General features: G+C 39.0%; 1 protein-coding gene across 1 annotated transcript in view; it reads left to right on the forward strand.

Annotated features, from left to right (window-relative positions):
- The window catches only part of HOOK1 (hook microtubule tethering protein 1), a 28,058-nt gene continuing 9,193 nt past the window's right edge, over positions 1-18,865 (forward strand). The window contains exons 1-11 of the mRNA XM_069861877.1: positions 1-68; positions 5,265-5,350; positions 7,804-7,876; positions 8,184-8,234; positions 9,910-10,042; positions 10,859-10,926; positions 12,137-12,199; positions 13,042-13,125; positions 15,712-15,878; positions 16,549-16,689; positions 18,361-18,562. Of these exons, the coding sequence (XP_069717978.1) occupies positions 18-68; positions 5,265-5,350; positions 7,804-7,876; positions 8,184-8,234; positions 9,910-10,042; positions 10,859-10,926; positions 12,137-12,199; positions 13,042-13,125; positions 15,712-15,878; positions 16,549-16,689; positions 18,361-18,562 (1,119 nt within the window). The 5' untranslated portion in view covers positions 1-17. The remainder of the gene's footprint in view (positions 69-5,264; positions 5,351-7,803; positions 7,877-8,183; positions 8,235-9,909; positions 10,043-10,858; positions 10,927-12,136; positions 12,200-13,041; positions 13,126-15,711; positions 15,879-16,548; positions 16,690-18,360; positions 18,563-18,865) is intronic.

Raw genomic sequence — 18,865 nt, forward strand, 5'->3', positions numbered from 1 at the left:
GGGGCCAGGCCGCCGCCATGGAGGCGAAGCCGGCGGAGCTGCCGCTGTGCGACAGCCTCATCCTGTGGGTGAGTGGCGGCGGGAGCGGGGGGGCGCGTCCTCCGGGGCCGGGCGGGAACCGCTCGTTAATTCACGGCCACCGCAAATCAGTTTGAACGGGGGGTGCTCGGGATCCCCGGAGCGTTCCCCGCCAGCCTGCGGCCGCTGTGCCGGGCGCGGTGCCGCCTGCGCCTGGGGGCTCGTAGGGGTTCGGGTCGTCGATCAGTCTCCGTTGCTTTCCGTCCCCGGGCCTGTCTGAGCTTCTTCTGCTCCGCTAGACGGAGGCGGCGGAGATAAACACCCCGCCGAGGCCGCAGCTGCTCGGCCCGGAGGTTTCTCCGCAAATAGCGGCGTTTGGCCGCCGCGAGGTGCAAATCGGGAGGAAAAACGAGCACGTTAGGAGCTGCGTGGAGCGCTAAAAGGGGCAGCGACAGCTACCTGAGTAGCTACGTGGCGGTACCTAAGTTTTAATGCCTTAAAGTCTGTAATGAATGATCGAAAACCTATTTCCTCCCTTCGTTTTCCTTTTAGTGACCTCGTATGCTTCCAGTATTTTAGTCTCTAAAATCAGTCATCTCATGCTTAGAGTGGGGTATCTCTTGTCATTTGATCTATGTGTGCTTTTCTTTCTCTTTGGGCTCTTTGACTCTGTATTTTCCTGTCGGTACTCAGGTAAGAATAACTCCATCATGATTCAATTTCAAAATCAACCAATACATTCCTGAGCTCTGTCTCAAAATTCTGTCAGCAATGCTGAAGTTTTTGATAAATTGTATAACTCCTGTTTAAAATATTTGAAGCCTAATTCTCATTTTTAGTAGCGTCACAGTGCATAGCTGTAATTACATCATGAAACATAAAGGTTGTTAATACAACTTTAACTAGCCTTTAAACTGAAAAATTTTGTGTAGTGTCCTGGATGTCAATGAACATCCCACACAGTGTTTTCTATACAACACTTGGCAGATACATTGCCAGATACATTTTTAGACTTAACACCCTATTTCTCAGACCTGTTTACAACTTAGTAGAAGCCGGTTTTTAACATGTTTCGAACATCTTTTCAAGCTGAACGTCAGTCTGAATCACAGACAAAAAAATTATCTTCTGAACTTGAGCATATTTGGGGAGAGGGAGTGAAGTCCTGTATATCTGAAATGAAAAGGGTTTTGGAACTCTGGTTCTAAAGGTTTCTCAGTTTATTTACTTATTGATACAGCGAAGACATGCTCATGGTTTTCTGTATTCTGCTGCCAGATCTTGTATTTTTTTTTTACTTTAGCAAATTCCATGTTAGAAAATATGCGTTGTCCAGAATAAAGAGAAAATGTGAATAACAATGTTATCTATTGGTTCTGGAACCCAGGTGTCATTGAATTCAATGTTTTGAGGATGTTTCAGGAAGAAAACATGATGGAGTTAAGTTAAATCATAGGGGAAATGTATTGGATTTTCCAAGGAAAATTGACTTAAGTAGTATCTGTTAAGGTTGAACTCGCAAGTCTGGTGCAGGAACAATTTTCTAAGTCAGAAGGACAGACTTTGCTTAAATGTGTGTGAAACGTAGCAATATTTTCCACCTCTGTGTAGGTGGAGTGATAATACTAGCAGCAGTAGGCCTAGCAATGCAGTTCTGTCTTCTGTGTTCAGGTGCCATTGCAGTAAGAGTTTACTGTAGTAGAACAAAAGTTTCTTGAATGTCTTTCAGTATGGTACCACTCTGAGGCTGCTTCTGTCTGTCTCTGAACTAGAGACTCAATGGATGGTAACTCAATAAATAGAAAGCTTTTCCCACAGTAGATGTACCCCTGTTGGACAATGTTAGCTGCCCAGTGGCTGAGTTCTTCTATTGATATTCTGGGATTAAGAATGGGAATGTTTATTGTTACTTTAAGATCTCTCTGACTAACTCTATAAAACTTCTGTCCCTAGTATGGATAATCTGAGTGAAAAATGGAGACTCTCAGTCCTGCGTCGTTGGGATGAAATTCAGGGCATGGCTTCCCCGGAGTTGGATAGGCTGATTTCTGCTGAGTGATGTGAACACTTGTTTCATCTACAGCTGTTTGGTGGCAGAGCCTTCAGCAGATACAGAGAGAAGGTTTTAAATGTTAGGTGCTACAAAACTAAATATTCAGATGTCTATTGTGAGGATAACAGCTGTATGCTTGTGAGAAAAATACTTGTTTCTTTTGTAGCAGCAAGCGCCAGGGTGCATTTAAGCTGAATACATGAAATGGTTTTGAGCACTACTAGCAGCGTACCCTTGAAGCTATATTTAATAGAACTAATTAAATTTGGAAGAAAAGAGTACTGCTGCAGTCCTGAAGTCTGTGGCTGCTTCTACCAACCTCCTCCCCACACCAACCACAGTTGGTTTTGCAAGTACAGTAAAAACGGGTTTTGAGGAAATGATTGGGCTGGTTTGGGGTTTGGAGAACCCGTAATTAGCAATTCTACTCTCATGTTCTTTCTAGGTACTTACGAACTTCTTAATATATGGAGAAATAAAGACACTCAGTCCTGTTTTTTGCTTAATTGTAATCTGCTGGTTTAATTCTAGGAGATACCAGTATACATAAAGCAGTGTTGCATGTCACAGGGTTTTCTGAGGCTTTGTTTACCTGCTGTAACAGGCTTGGGAGAAATGGTAGTACCTGCACTTAGCAATTGCTTTGGTATCCAAGAGGGTATAAGTGAATGGCAGCATCACAATATTGTGCTATAAAACTGATTTCTGGCATGCTCAGTCTTGACTTGTAAGCTTGCGTGCCTGTTCTCGCTTTGGCATTAAGGCTGCTATAGCATTAAACCAGTGCTGCCAATCACAGCTGCTTCAGTTCATGTTGTTCTACTTAATCTTTTATGTAACCTACAAGGGATTACTGACTTCTCACTTGCTGTAACATGGGATTTAAAAAATACTTTTTAATTGAAAAACAAATTTTAGAAGCCTTACTCAGCATATTTTTCCCTTCATGGCTCGACTAGACTCTTTTTGAAGCAAGCAAACAAATATTCAGAGTATATGGTCACTCTTTATAAATACAGAATGGACAACAACTGCCTGTAATTCTCGCAGCTGGAAGCTGCTTTGCTGCCACTCTAGTTTTAAGTAACCCATTTCCCAAACACACTGGATAAGGTCATTCACCAGTGACCTCTGAGGAAGCTTACATTTCAGAGGGTGTTGGGGCAAGCCCTCTCACAGACGGATAGGTCATTTAGGTCATTGTAAACACAGTAAGCTTAAGAAGTCAATTTTTGCAGTGGGCACAGATTATAAGGGTACGTTCTTGCTTCCATTCTATTCCGCATATGCATCTTTTAATAGTATTAACAGCAACCTTTCCCCTTTCTGTTTTATTCACTGTAATAAAGAAAGCTGAACTTAACAGAGTTGCAGATGAGCTTTTATTATTCTGAGTAACCATGTGATGAACTGACACAAGTGTGGAAGCAGCTGTCTTGCATAAAATAGTTAGCTTCAAGCTGATTATTTTGGGGGGGATGAAATATTGCAACTCTACTAAAAAAGTCTGTCAAAACATTAGATATGAGCTTGAGGATAGTTTGGAAAAAATACACAATATCCAAAAGGAAAAAGCATATTTAACATTGAGGTTATCCTGTCCTACCAATAGTAGATTCAGGAAAGCCAGAAAACTTGGAGGAAAAAAATGACCACTGTCGTGAGAAGTGTGGAAGAACTTCTATATGAGAAATGGCTGAATAAAGGAGGAATCTTGATCTTGGGAAAAACAGTATGAGAGGAGGTGGGTATGGTAAAGGTCAATACAGACTTATATTGACCTCCTAGAGAAGGCAAGTGGGGAAGTCTTCACCATCTGTGCAAGGAGCAGGGGAGGAGAAGCTAGCAGGTGACAAGCTGACAAGAGGGGATCTCCTGCAGAATCTATGGATGATGAGTTTGTGGCTGCTGCAGGAAGTGCCTCGGCCAAGTTCAGGGAATAAAACTCCATTGAAGACTGTTACACACAGATGTACTTGCTGTCTGTGCTCTGCGGTTTCTCCAGGACGTAAATTCCCAGAGCCTGATGGAGTATTTTGCAGAGTTTGCAGTCACTTTTTACAGTCTGTGGAGTGACCTGAGGACCTGGGTGCCTTTGTGTTTTGAGGCTGTTGGAGAGGCTAGCTACAAAACAGTAGATCTGTTAAATTTTATTCTTTAGGATGGAATTGCATCTTGTTTATATAGCCCTACTACAAAGGGACATTAATTATACTTGTGCCTGGGAGCACCAGTTAGGATGTGAAGATTGCATACAACAACTCATAGAGTCAGGCAACTTATTATAAAGTGCTTCCGTGTATAATCTGGTTTTGTAGTGCAGGAGAAGAGTGAAAACTAGGACTTTATTGCTTAATCTTTAAAAAAAAAATATGTAGGTGGGGTAAAACTGCATCCTGCTCTATGTTTAAACACTAGGTACTGTGGTGCTTGGAAAATAACAGGAAAATATTAAATACAAATACCAGGAATAATATATGAATAAAATATGATTATCAGGAAAATATGTATAACTGCAGGTTATACTAAAGTTTCTCGGCTTTATAGCACTGTATTGTAGTTTCATATTTAAATAGGAACATCTTTAGAGTGATTTTGGAATTCTTGAATTGCACAGAAGCATGTTACCAACTCACAAGACTTGACATGCTTCAGTCTTTTTCAGCTATCTTTATATCCTTAAAGTGTGCAGTAGCTCTCAGATGACTACTTTTTTCAACTATTTTCACATCATTTTCTCCCTTCTGTTCTTAGTCCCGAAATAATTTCAGGGATCTCTATTGGTGTCAGGACGTCTATCACTAAATGCTTATAGTAAAAGACTGGAAGTTCCCTCCACCCCCACCCCTCACCCCTCTCAAATTTTGCCCCTTCTTCTGATAACATTTTTTGTTTGGATAACTGTGAGTCTAGAACTAAGCACTCCAGCATAATTTGAGGGCTGGATAAATATGACTGTAGTTTCCCAATGTATAATTGCGTAACTTGAATGATAGTAGATGGACCAGTGTGGAAAAGCAAAGCACAATAACAATAACTTTTTAAGCTACTAGTCATAATCAGCGGTCACAACTGTTGAGACAATTCTTGGCTCAAAAATAAAGTAGTTGGAAAAGGATTTCATGTGCCTCAAGTAGAAAGGCTGCCAATTTCCTGCACTGAGCGAGAAGGACAATGTTTTTCCCTCTTCTAGTTGCAGACGTTCAATACTGCTGCGCCTTGCAGAGACGTTCAGGACTTGACAAATGGGGTTGCCATGGCACAGGTGCTTCACCAAATGTAAGTTGATACACAAGTCTGAAGAAGTATTTAATTTCTTGAGGTTTTTGTTTGACACGCATCGTTGTTTTTTCCCACCCAAAGTTTTTTTTATATAGATAAAGTAGGCAAACTTAGAGTATACAGTTTATAGCAGAAGATAAAATATACCTTGATATTGTTGTTTTGGGGATGATATAATAGTTGAGTAATGTGGTAGAATAGAGAAGATGATGAGATATTCTAATACTGCAATATTAAATTTGTACTTAAGGGTACTTGCACAAGAATGACTTGATCTTTTTCACTTTTCCCATCAACACTATTTCCACAGATATCTGTGCTTCAGGCAATATGCTCCTTTTTGGAATGAGGTGCTAGAAGCTCAAAAGGCATGTCTTTGTGCTCTCTTCCTCTTGGGATTGCTCAGTTTATTTAGATTTAAGTTCTAGGAATTAAACGATAACTTATTATTTGTGTGGAAAAAAGAGTCATCGAACTTCAGTGGCAGTTTTATTACTAAAAGTGATGATGGGCTATCAAAAGCAAAATCATTCCTGTTTTATTGGTACAATGACAAATGGTACTGGCTTGGGTGACACGATACATTTGAAATTTGCAGTTACTTCAAAGTGTTGTAGCACAAGTCTTTTATTGAAAGTGTATCGTGCTACGAGTCATTACTGCAATTTTATTGTTGTTGTTGGCTCAGATAATAAAGAAGTCTGAATTGACATCTCCTGCTCAAACTAGATTTTTGAGTACTCTGAAATTACTTAAAATGAACAGAACCACAACCCCTGAGAAAACAAACCAAAACAAAAAAAATCCCAAGCCCAGAATCCTCCGTATGTGCTTGAAAAGATTTTAAATGTGCTGTATAAAGAGAGAGCTCACCATTTTTCTGGGACGTGGCAAAAATTTATTTAGTGTTGTTTAGTGAAGAGTCATGGGGGTTCACTTACGTATTTGTGCTACTGAACTTTGGGCAAACTTCTTTACAACCACATTGGTTGATATGCAAGTGGAGATAATAGAATCATAGAATGATTTGTGTTGGACCTGTAAAGGTCATCTATTCCAACCCCGTTGCAGTGAGCAGGGACACCTTCAACTAGGTCAGGTTGCTCAGAGCCCCATCCAACCTGGCCTTGGCTGTTTCCAGAGATTGGGCCTTCTGCCACCTCTCTGGACAACCTGTTCCAGTGCTTCACTGCAGTCATTGTGAAAAATCTCTTCCTTATGTCTAGTTTAAATCTTTACTTTTACTTTAAAACCATTACCACTTGTTCTCTTGCAACAGGCCCTGCTAAAAAAGTTTGTCCCTATCTTGTAGGCCCCCCTTTACATATTAAAAGGCCACAATAAGGTCTTCCCAGAGCCTTCTCCAGGCTGAACAACTCCAACTCTCTCAGCCTTTCCTCATTGGAGAGGTGTTCCATCCCTCTGTTTTTGTGGCCCTCCTCTGGACCCACTCCAATGGGTCCGTATCTTTCCTATGCTGAGGACTCCAGAGTTGGATGTAGTACTCCAGATGGACTCTCATGAGAGCAGAATAGAGGAGAAGAATCACCTCCCTCAACCTGCTGGCCACACTTCTTTTGATGCAACTCAGGATATGGTTGTCTAGGCTGTAAGTGTATGTTGCTGGCCTACGTCCGGCTTTTTTTGCCACCAGTACCCCCAAGTCCTTGGTCGGGCTGTTCTCTATCCCTTCATCCCTCAGCTAGAGGAAGCCAAATCTGTGCTAAAAGTCCTGTGGGACTCTTCTGTCCCAGCTCAGTGCGTGCAAATCTGCTGTGGCTCCATATCCCCCAAAGCAAGGTGCTTCCAGTGATAATCATCTTTTATTAGGTACTTTGAGACCAGTAAATAAATGGCACAGTCGAAAGTTAAGATACTGCTAGATATGCTATGATTGTTCTGCTTGACAGCTCAGTTGTGTGTAAACAACTCCCTCAGCAACTCATCCTTGTTTATGTATGCAAAGTGAATATATCTCTGCCCAGCGGAGCCGGAGACATACAAAAAATATGATGCCTGTAGTTTAAAATGTTTGGGTTTTCCCCCTTGATAAATACCTTTGATGAATTGTAGCAAATACTGAAAAATTCAAATGTACAAGAGTAGGTACCAAACTTGATGTCAGCACTAGTCAAAAGAGGATGTTCCTTTACAGCATTATGATCGCTTTGTCAGGTATAAAAATTTAGCTTGACAAAGGGCTTTGTATCCTTGTGTTCCTAGCAGTAGCTTACTCAAGCGTGTGCAGAAACTGTTCCTGACCTGGAAGGTGGTGTCTTAATTCAGCCAGCAGGATGGAAGTTTCTCATGATATAGGCATAATTTGAAACCTCCAGGATTTCATACCTAATTAGATGCTGTAGTCAAACATCTGGTGCTTTAATGCTGGGAATCTGGTATCTTATTTATTTATGTGTTTATTGATGTTTAATAATTTAATTTTGTTTCAGAGATGTTGCTTGGTTTGATGCATCTTGGCTAAATCGCATTAAAGACGATGTTGGTGACAACTGGAGAATAAAGGTATTCAAAACTGAAGTTAATGGAAGTTTGTGGGGCTAGATATTGTGTGTCCTGAGAGTATCTAGCAGTCCAAACTCAACAAAATTAGGCTCAGGCTTTTTTAGGTTATTTTAAAGGAACTTCACCTGTCTAATAGTTTAAATGCCTTCGAGCATTGTTGTATGGGGATTTTCTGCTGTGATGTTTTAATTCCTCATTCTCATAAAGCTGCTATATAAACATTTTATTACAAGTTATTATTTAATTTCAGCAAAATTAAGAATTTTAATAAAAGCCTGTACCCTTATCTTTCATGTACAACAACTAGTCCAGTAATCTGAAGAAGATACTGCAAGGAATTATGGACTACTATCATGAGGTATGGAAAAAGCAGCAATTTTTTTGTTGTTCTAATCATTAAACACTATGATTATTATCTTCTTTTGTTAGCAAAGCAATTTATTTTAAGGACTTTTCTTGGCAGAAAGTATATGATAATTATCTGGTTAAGTGGGAGTTCTGAGTGAATATAAAGTTAATTTGAGCAGGTGTATTTTAGATAAGACTCTTGGTGTATAACCTGGAAACCATGTCTGTCGTTGCCCAGATGGATCATATAACGACTGAGCTGCAGAATCCTGTTGGCTTTTGTGTGTGCATTCAGATTTGCTCTTGTCTAGTGAAGTTTTAATCCTTCTCTACACAACAGAGCAGATTCTGCATACTTGGTTGGAATCTGGGAGTTAAGCTACAAATCCTCCTGGACATAGCAAGGAGTATAGTTTGTTCTCATGCAGTTTGAGTATGGTAGCTATAAAATGGTGCTGTATTTTGAGTTCAAACAAAGAAACAAGCAAACGAAAAAGCCCTAAAATCGCTGAATTTTGTTTGGAGGTTAACTACAGTTACATAACGAGTATGGTATAGAAAAACTTGCCAGACCATTGTACAGCTTCCTGGTCATATCTAGGCTTAGGTGTCATATTAAGTGCCAAGCCCTTCAATAAGGCAGGGACTGGGGCTCTCTGGTACGCCCAGAATTAGAGCTTCTTTAGGCTTATGAGGAGGTTTTTATAGGACTGCGGAGCAGCTGATTTTAGAAGCATTTTTAATACTTTTTTTTATTATGTTTTATTATGTTCCCACATATTTGAGATCTAGCACCAGAACTTTTAACTTAGTACCACTGCTTTTTCTTGTACGAGTGGTCAGTTAACTAAACCCCCAGTTAGAATTTGAAAACTTGTCATTTTGCTAGACCAATTTTAATGAAGTCTTACTAAAGTGTATAAATTCATTGCAATAAAGAATTGCTAGGTATTTGGAGCGTATTTTTTAATGCTGGCTACTTTAGATCAAATTTAGGCCTATTCAGAGAAGAATCTGAGATCCAAGTATGGTAGAGGTCATTGGCTTGCAGTGGATTGAGTGCCCATTCCCCCAGCCACGCATCCACACTGAGGGAAGACGACGATTTTGAACGTTCTGTGCTGGCCTGAGAGAGGGGCAGTGTGTGACATCTGGATTTTATGTATGAAACCCTGTAACAAATGAGTTGAACATCTGCCTTGCCCAGACCTTTTCAGATTTCCTAATCTTGATACGGCTATCTATGTACTCTCTCATATGCCAGTATTTTTAGTGCATACCTCCATGTTTAAAGTTTTAAATCTTTCCCTTCCATACATCTTACAGTAACAAACATTAGTAGACTACATATTCTAGAAGAGAAATTTAGACTAGATATTAGGAAGAAATTTTTTTCAGTAAAGGTGGTGGAACACTGGAACAGGTTGCCCAGAGAGGTGTAGATGCCCCATCCCTGAAAAAATTCATGGTCAGGTTGGGTGGGGCTCTGAGCAACCTGATGTAGTTGAAGATCTCCCTGCTCACTGCAGGGGATTTGGACTAGATGACCTTCATGGTCTCTTCCAATCCAGACCATTCTGTGATTCTTTGACTCTGTATGGCTTACTGAATCCAGATTCCTACGTGGTACTTGCTTTTCATGTTGACCAAAAGTGGGAGCCCGCTTTAACTCAATTGTTTTTCAGTTCTTAGGTCAGCAGATTTCAGAAGAGCTTATTCCAGACCTAAACCAGATATCTGAGAACTCTGATCCCACTGAATTGGGCAGGCTTCTGCAGCTTATTTTAGGTTGTGCAGTCAACTGTGAAAGGAAACAAGGTATGCACTACCTTAATCTATTCAACAAACAGCAGACTGTCTGAGGTGATTAAGGTGGAAGAGATATAAGTAACTTTTCTTTCTTATGTGTGAAAAAGTCTCTGTTGTTAATATGTTACATTAGCATGCCTCTTCTGAAACTGGGAGTTCACTTTAAAGCAGAATATCCATGGGAGACTTCTGTGAATAAAACTCAGACTTTGCTCATGGTAGGATAAAAAAAGTAGTCTAAATTGTGTGTGTATTATGCATATTTGTTAAAATATATATCAAGAGTTACTATTCACATGAAAATCAAGAAAATGAGATTAAAAACCTGTATTAGAAACTACCTCTTGTTTGTCTGCTACCAGAGCTAGTGCTTATTGCTTTGCTGGCTTAGAAGTCCTTAGCATGTTTCTGTTAGAAGAATAGGTGCAGTTCCTAGGTAGTCTGAAATGACTGCATCAAAACTTGTTAGGTTTTATTTCTTAACTCAACTGCTAGCTTGTTGACTCTTCACAAAAGCTTATGTATATACATACGTTGATGTATGTATGAAAAAAGAACCATGGAAATATAGTTGTCTTAAAATTCCCTTGCTATGTTATTCATAATATAAATCCGTTCATTTAAGAGGTTATAATCTCCTATATAACCTGCCATATAATAATGTTAGTGGTTGATGGTAGTGCTCTGTATAAAAAGAGTGCTACCTATTTTGAAGAAGCTTAGTAGAGAGTAGTTTCCTCTGGGTCTTTCTGCAGACTGTATGAGGTGTTATTCAAGCCATTAAGATTAACATTGTCATGAGTCACTACCAATTCTTTTTCACAGAACACATACAAAATATCATGACCCTTGAAGAGTCTGTTCAACATGTTGTCATGACTGCCATTCAAGAGGTAAGTAATCATTCCAAGCCTAATGCTGTCATTTGCGAAGTCTGAGTAATCATTTGTTGATGATCTTGAATTCTTTCACCCAAGCAAAGGTCAGGGCAGAGTGTAAGTACTTCCCTAAATTATCTCAGAGGATCAGGATCAAGAGGGCCCAGACCCCAACCAAGGTGTTTTGAGTTTAGTCTCTTATGCCCAAACATGCAGCTTGTGGAGACAATAAGTGCTTGAGATTCCCTGTTTCACACAAGAAACGTATCTAGTTTCCAATGGCCAATTACACTGGAGACCGTTTCTGAAACTTCTGTCCCAGTGCTGTAGTCTTGGACCCAAAGTTAAGCCGATTGTAACTGTTCGAGGCTATGTTGTTCTGACAGACCATTCCAGCCTCTGATTTACAAACTCCCAGCTGCATTTTTCCTGTTCTTGTCATCATGTCTTCCTGCTGCTACCTTAGTTTGCTTTTAGTTGGATCACTTTTGTGACCCATCTACCAGCATAACTCTACAGTCACTCGTGTCTGTGAGTTTCAAGACTGTGAAGCAGAGTGTAGAGGGAAGCAAAAACTAAATACTTTCAAGGAATTGTAATATGTAATTGCATCCTCATCAAGGTAACAGTGGAGGTGGTGGTAAGCTTTAAAACTTGAATTGACTGTATAGCCTTTAAAGTTACGAGGGTCCTTTTGGGAGAAAGAAATCCATAGACCTCTTGTTGCTTTCTTGACTAATCAAATTTTCTGAAGGATGTCTAGATAAATGATACTGTAGTTTCTGAGTAAGAAGCAGAGCCCTTTAATTGCTGACCAACAAACTATGTACATTTTTGTACCAGAGATCAGAGAGAACTATGTTAATGTTCCCATTGTTTGCTTAGTGGCAGTTAGTGCTACACAAGTGTGATAGCCCTTAAATTACTTGAATGAAATCCTGTCCTCTGGTTCACTCCATTTGAACTTGACTAGGGGGTAGCAATAACTTCGACAGATCACAGAATCATCCAGTAAGATATTTCTGCTAACTTGGTTAATTTGGGGAGTAAAAATATGTCACTTAATTCTAAATTTGTGTAAATCTTTTACCATTCATGAAGCAGATTGATATATTGAAGGGATGCAGGGACGTGGTCGAAAATACAATTGGTAGTCAGTAGACAGTGAATTTACAGACATTTAACCTCTAATGTAACCTTCTTTTCCTGTGGCCTCTTCCTGTAGCTCATGAGCAAGGAGATAACAGGCTCTTCCACAAGTGATTCATCAAGTGAAATGGAACAGCAGGTACTGTCTGATATTTGTTTCTGTTGTAGTTTGAGCCTGAACAGTACATTGGTGTCTTGCCACCCCTTAAATGAAGAGGAGAGCTATTCTTCTTCTCCAGTTCTAAAATAAAAAAACCCAAACCAAACAAACAAAAAAACCCAAACAAAACCCCCAAATACCTCAAGAAAAAACTGCATTCTTTGACTTCTACCTGTATAAACAGCTTGGTCTGCTTTCCACTTAGGGCTGAACTGATTAAGCCATACTGGTTCACAAAGTGCAGAGCAACATACAGAGGCAGAGAACGTACAGTGAAGTAATGCTGTTCTTTTTAGTGTTAATTAAATGAAAAGTTATATGCTATTTCATAACTTGTTTAATAAAAAATGGAGTGACTGAGGTAAAACTAGCCAACGCAAAACTACGTTGCCAGAAGAGCTAGGGGTACAATCGAGGCTCAGCCATATCAGGCTAAACACTTAAGGTTATTTTTAAGGGGTCAGGAAAATTCTTGATAACCTGAATATTACAGGGTGTTGCATATGAAATGAAATTATCTTTAAAAGTACCTGCCCATAAAGGAGCATCAGTATTTCTATTCTGAGATGGAGGGCATTTGATTTAACAGGCAGGGATTTTGAAATTGTGACAACATGAATGTTCCTTTATTTGGTTTTTTGTATGCTTTTAGCCTGAGTTGTGTTGAATCGAGATGTTACTGACTTGCAGTAATTCACTTACTATGTGTGGTAGTAATTTAAAATGCAAGTGAAATGAATGGAGGCATTTTGGAAGCTAGAGCTGTGGGTAGTTTGGAGATGGGCTGGAATGATTGACTGACTGTCTAATTTTTTTAAAAGCTTAAAAAAGCTTTGGAAGATCTTCAGGAAGCGCTAGCAGAAAAAGAAGAGTTGGCACAAAGATGTCAAGAGCTAGACTTACAGGTAAGAAACAGCAAGTTGCTTAATTCTTTAATATGCAGTTGTGCTGCTGTTAAGATGCTGAAATTCTGAAGGGCAAAGTGAATTTTGCATTTATTTAAATTTCTATGAGAATTATTAGCTGGTTTTGTGAGGGTGTGAAGTGATGATTCTGTACTCCAAAATGCAATTACTGGAAATAGTTTTCAGGTAAAGCATAAGCTGAGATCCTGCGCCAGCTGTTAACTCAAAGGGAGTTTGGGCTGCTAGCTTTATCACTAGATCTACTAGTGATCAGGTAGCGTCAAAGCAATGTTATCAAGGATTTAAAAATTGTTCATTTAACTTTTAATCACTGCTTCCTCTATTTTTTTACACCTGAGAAAAGGGAGACAGGACTTCATAACGATAAACAGGAACTTGCATTTCAATCAACTTTTTAAAGGAAAAAATAATCCATTTTCAGCCCTAAATCTGATTCCTCTTTTAAGGCACCATAATCTGAGAATAGAGGTTTATGTGGTAAGGCAGTTCGTCTCAGATTTGATTCTGTACAAAGAGAACTTCTGGGTGGCATCTTTTTAGAGGAGCTAGAGTGCTATATTGGCTGTATGAGCCTCTGGAAAAAAAAACCAACTCTATGAAACCAGAGGCAGGGTTTTACACTTCGTGCAGGTAATGATGACTGAAGAAGTAGAGTACTTATAGTAGCTCACAGCTAATTACCATACCCAGGAAGCTATTATTAGAATTGAATTGATATTTCATTTCCTTTTTTTCTTGAGGCAGTAGTGAGGTTTCCTGTGGAAGCAGAGATCTAAAAATGCTTGTGAGCAGAATCTGCAGGAGAAAATTTCTTTTAAATGAGCAAGAGGATTGATTTGACAGCTGAACTTACAGATTATGGTTGTTAAACTTCAAAAAGTATGTTCGCTGTTCAAAAGCTCTTATTTCTAGAGGTGCTGGGCTAACAGTTTACTTGGACTTCATGCTTCCATTAGGAGACTTACTATATCTCACTGGAGAAGTCCTGGGCTTTTTCCTGTCTCCCACAGAGTTCTTTTTTGAACTTTATCAATTAATAATAGGTTACAGAAAGCCAGTTGCACATTAGATAGCACGGGCCATGTGCAGTCATGGAAGTTGTTTGAGTGAAGGGCACTCAAACAGATCAGTTAATGACACCATAGCCCTTTAATAATGTGATGTGTCTTTAAAATATCTCTTCATAATTTGTTTGCTTTGACATCACTTCTATTATGTTGAAATAATAGAAAAGAGGAGGAGAAAGCTATCAGAATTAGACTGAGAAAAGATTAAAAACTTCCTCTGTGTTGTGTGACTGTTTTATTTTTAAATCTGAGATGAGTGTTCTTTGAACAGTATTCTAAAAGCGTGCATGTTGTGCATGTTTAAGGAGTGGCTGAACCTTGAACAGAAAGTGTTGTGTTGAGCAAGGCTTAGATATGCTCTCTGCTCACAGGTGTTTTGTGTACATGTATATGGTAAAGTGACTTCTGGTATGTGAAAAGGAGTGAACCTAGAAAGCCAGCACCTAGTGAAGTGGTAGATTAATTACTGTTCTGTTTTTTATGTTTGACTTATAGACTTTTAAATTATGACCACAAACTGTTCCTTAATATTGCATATTCTTAAGTTATATCAGATGTTTAATCTAATAGTATCACCATGATATGTTTTTGAATTTTATTTATTTGAATCCATAATATTGACTGATGCTTCTCATTTAAACTAATTCTTAATAAATTCACTTGTAAGGTCTCAGTCTTCCTTGATATTTTCCAAGAGTATAAGAAAGGTAGGTTTTCTTTATGATTCAGGAAAACATAACCCAAAAAGCATATTGTCCCTGTTGAAATGCCAGTTAACTAACACATGCTACATGCTCTTATGTTTGACAGGATGTTAAAATTAACACAACAGCTTTCACTAGAAAAACTCTAAAGGTTCTATCCTCTTAATCTTTCCCCGTTTTGTGGCTGTTAATATACTTACTGTTTCAATAAAGTGTTGTATACTCATTTGCTTAGCTGTGAACACTTTCAATATCAAACTTGTTTGACTGTTGCAAAAAATGCATGCTGTATATGAAGCTGTCTAGGTTTTTTCTTTTGCGTGTATGCTTACTGGCTTATGGCGCCTGAAACCGCTTCTTGCGCAACCATTCACTGCTGAGCGCACGGCAGTACTGTGTTAGTGTGCTGGCCAGTGCCATCCTGCTCTTTATGGTGAAGTACAAGCAAGATGGAAAGTACCTTTACACCAGTACGTAAAAGTTTTTTTTGTACAACATCCATGGTATCCTTTTTAATGAAAGCTCCAGTTTCTCTCCATATCACATTGTCTGCCTTTACCATGGTTTCGGTTACCAAAATTTGGTCTTTTTTTAGGGGGACTTTTCCTTTAGTACTTCATAACTGTCATACACTAAAGCATCTGTATGCTCCGGTATGCTGTGTAAATTACATTCTAAAATTTCTAAATGCTCAACCTTTTTCATAAACTAATTTGGTGATGTATTGCTGTCTTGCTCTAGTTCTTTCCAGCTGGACAGGTCTTACAATGTTGATCCTGTTTTATCTACTCTAGGTCACTGCTCTCCAGGATGAAAAAAACAGCTTGATGTCAGAAAATGAGATTATGAATGACAGGCTAGATCAGTTAGATGACTCTCTTGATGATCCCAATAGTGCGGTTGCAAAAAAGTATTTTAATGCGCAGTTGCAGCTGGAACAACTGCAAGAAGAAAACTTCAGGTATGAAATGATCCATCTCCAAAGTTCCTTGCTCGTCATGTCAAGTCTATCCTGAGAATTTCTGATACTCTTTCAGGATCTTCTGTATCAATTTCTTTTTCCATAAAAGCTTCCTAGTACAGTATAAACTTATTTTACAGACAGCCCTTAAAAGGAAAAAGCCTTTAAAAAGAAAAAGAAACTTATTTATTATGGAAAATATTACTTTATACTTGCCATATAATGCCATTTGACACATTAGAAAAAAGTGGTGGAAAGCAGAAAATGAGTGCAGAATTGATTTTGGGAGGGGGGAAGAAAACAAAACACCTCCCTATTTCCCCCAAATCACTAACATCCCTGTCAACACCACCATATCTCTTGACTGTAGTGATTCTTTTACTTATTAGTCTTTCTCTAGAAAGACTAGACCACTATAGGAGGGGAATATAGACCACTATAAAGAGGGGAAATAACAGTTTTCTTGCTATCCCTTGCTATTGATATGGTCCATTTGGAATCTACAGAGATTTAACAGGGAGACTATAAAATGTTCCATGCTCAAAGTACCATTTTCTGTCTCCTTAAATCAATAGGTTTCCTTTGTCTTATTTTTAGTAGTTCTGGCACAAAATTAAAAATGTGTAATAATGACTAGTTCTTAACAGAGTTCCTGTTTTTGATCTGGTAGGCTTGAAGCTGCAAAAGATGATTATCGTGTCCATTGTGAAGACCTAGAAAAGCAGTTGATTGAACTGCAACATAGAAACAATGAACTGACCTCTTTGGCAGAAGAATCTAGAGCCTTGAAAGATGAAAATGATATTCTTAGGTATGTAACAGTGTTACATACACACACATTAGGAGGTTTTAATGACTAAAGGTTTTGTACTTAAGATTTTCTTCTGAGGTGTTACTTTCACAGACAGAGCTTATCTGAACAAGATCTAAATCAAATGTTGGAAAAGGGCCCTTTGACAAAGCAGAGATGGAGTGCAAGCTTTCAGACATAGCCTCTATTGTTTGCATAAGAATAGCAATGTGGAATTTTTCTGTGAAGTGGGATTAATGAACACAGAAATTATTAATCTTTATGTGGTATGGAAGGTGAAGTTCTGCAAGAATTAAGAAGGTTTTATTGGTGTATGTGCATTCTTAAGGGGAGATTTGTGTTGGCAAGAGGCTCCCTGATGTAGAAAAGCGTGTATTCGGCTAGTACTTTGACACAGCATTCTAGGCTGGTTTTATGTTAGCAACACAATTAGCAAAATGACAGTGAAATACACAATAACCTTGATAGAGTGTAATTCCAGTTTGTATAAACTCACTTAATACCAGACCACCCAAGAAATACCCGAAGGAAGTCAAAAGCAGGCCTGCTCTGCTATTCATAAAATAGTATGTATAAAACATGGAAGGAAAAATGCTTTCAGGTGTTTAACTTATAGTAGTTCTTAAACAACATCTGAAACAGATCTTAGCTATAGATTTTCTTCCATAACTTTCTTGTACTCTTTTCTGGTGATACGACATAGTGAATATTAAACACAGCTATTAAAATTAACGTGTGTATTTATGATCCAAATATTTTCTTACTACATAGATTTTTGTTAATGATCAGCTGGTAATTCTTGCTCATATCTGCTAATTATCATTTTCATAGTGCAGTTACATTCTGATTATGTATAACCTTGCAATGGGAGCATCTGTGTGTTTTTCCTTACCAGGTACCGGTGTTTTGAGATGACTGACTAGCGCACGAAGTTGTGCTGTGTTTGCGTGACACCCTACAGAACTCCCTAGAGATATTTAACCTACTAACCCTTCCTATACATCTGGCATAACTGTCATTCTTACTCCCACTTAAACTCTGGGGTGATTTCAATATTTTTCTAAGCATTACAGAATCACAGAATCACAGAATAACCAGGTTGGAAGAGACCCACCGGATCATCGAGTCCAACTGTTCCCATCAAACACTAAACCATATCCCTCAGCACCTCATCCACCCGTGCCTTAAACACCTCCAGGGAAGGTGACTCAACCACCTCCCTGGGCAGCCTGTTCCAGTGCCCAATGACCCTTTCTGTAAAGAATTTTTTCCTAACGTCTAGCCTAAACCTCCCCTGGCGGAGCTTGAGGCCATTCCCTCTTGTCCTGTCCCCTGTCACTTGGGAGAAGAGGCCAGCACCCTCCTCTCTACAACCCCCTTTCAGGTAGTTGAAGAGAGCAATGAGGTCTCCCCTCAGCCTCCTCTTCTCCAGGCTAAACACCCCCAGCTCTCTCAGCCGCTCCTCATAAGGCCTGTTCTCCAGCCCTTTCACCAGCTTTGTTTGAATACTGAAAGTTTGCATTGATTATACATTTAAAAAGAATGTAAGATTTAAATGCTATTAAGTACATTGCATCTCCCTTTGAAAATAGCTTGAATGTATGTAAAATGAGAATTTGACTTTTTTAGAAGAAACATGATCACTCTTCTAATTCCTGTTTGTACTTTAAGGGCTACTGCAGACAAGGCAAGTAAGCTGGAATCAACTGTTGAAGTGTATCGTAAAAAGCTACAGGATCTGAATGACTTCCGCAGACAAGTCAAATCCCTGCAAGAAACCAACATGATGTATATGCACAATACAGTCAGTCTAGAGGATGAACTGAAGAAAGCCAATGCAGCACGTGCCCAACTAGAAACCTACAAAAGACAGGTTAGACTCCATCTCCACTTAAGGTGTTACTTTTTCCTCAGATAGTCATCTTGTTCAAATTATTTTTCATAGAAATATAATAAAAATACTTCTAACAGCTTAATTTAACAGCCCAAGTCTTAACTGCATTGTCTCCTTAGAATTTCTGATCTGTGAAAACTCCTTCATACTCAGACATTCTCTTTCTGGTTTTCCCTTTTTGTTAAACTGGCAAGCTTAACTGTAGTTGCACTCTCAACTTATCGATTGTCCATGGTTTGCAGGCTTTTCTTCTTTCCTTTTACTGAGGTAGTTTGTGTGCCT

This window comes from Phaenicophaeus curvirostris, chromosome 8, assembly GCF_032191515.1.
Source record: "Phaenicophaeus curvirostris isolate KB17595 chromosome 8, BPBGC_Pcur_1.0, whole genome shotgun sequence".
NCBI lineage: Eukaryota > Metazoa > Chordata > Aves > Cuculiformes > Cuculidae > Phaenicophaeus > Phaenicophaeus curvirostris.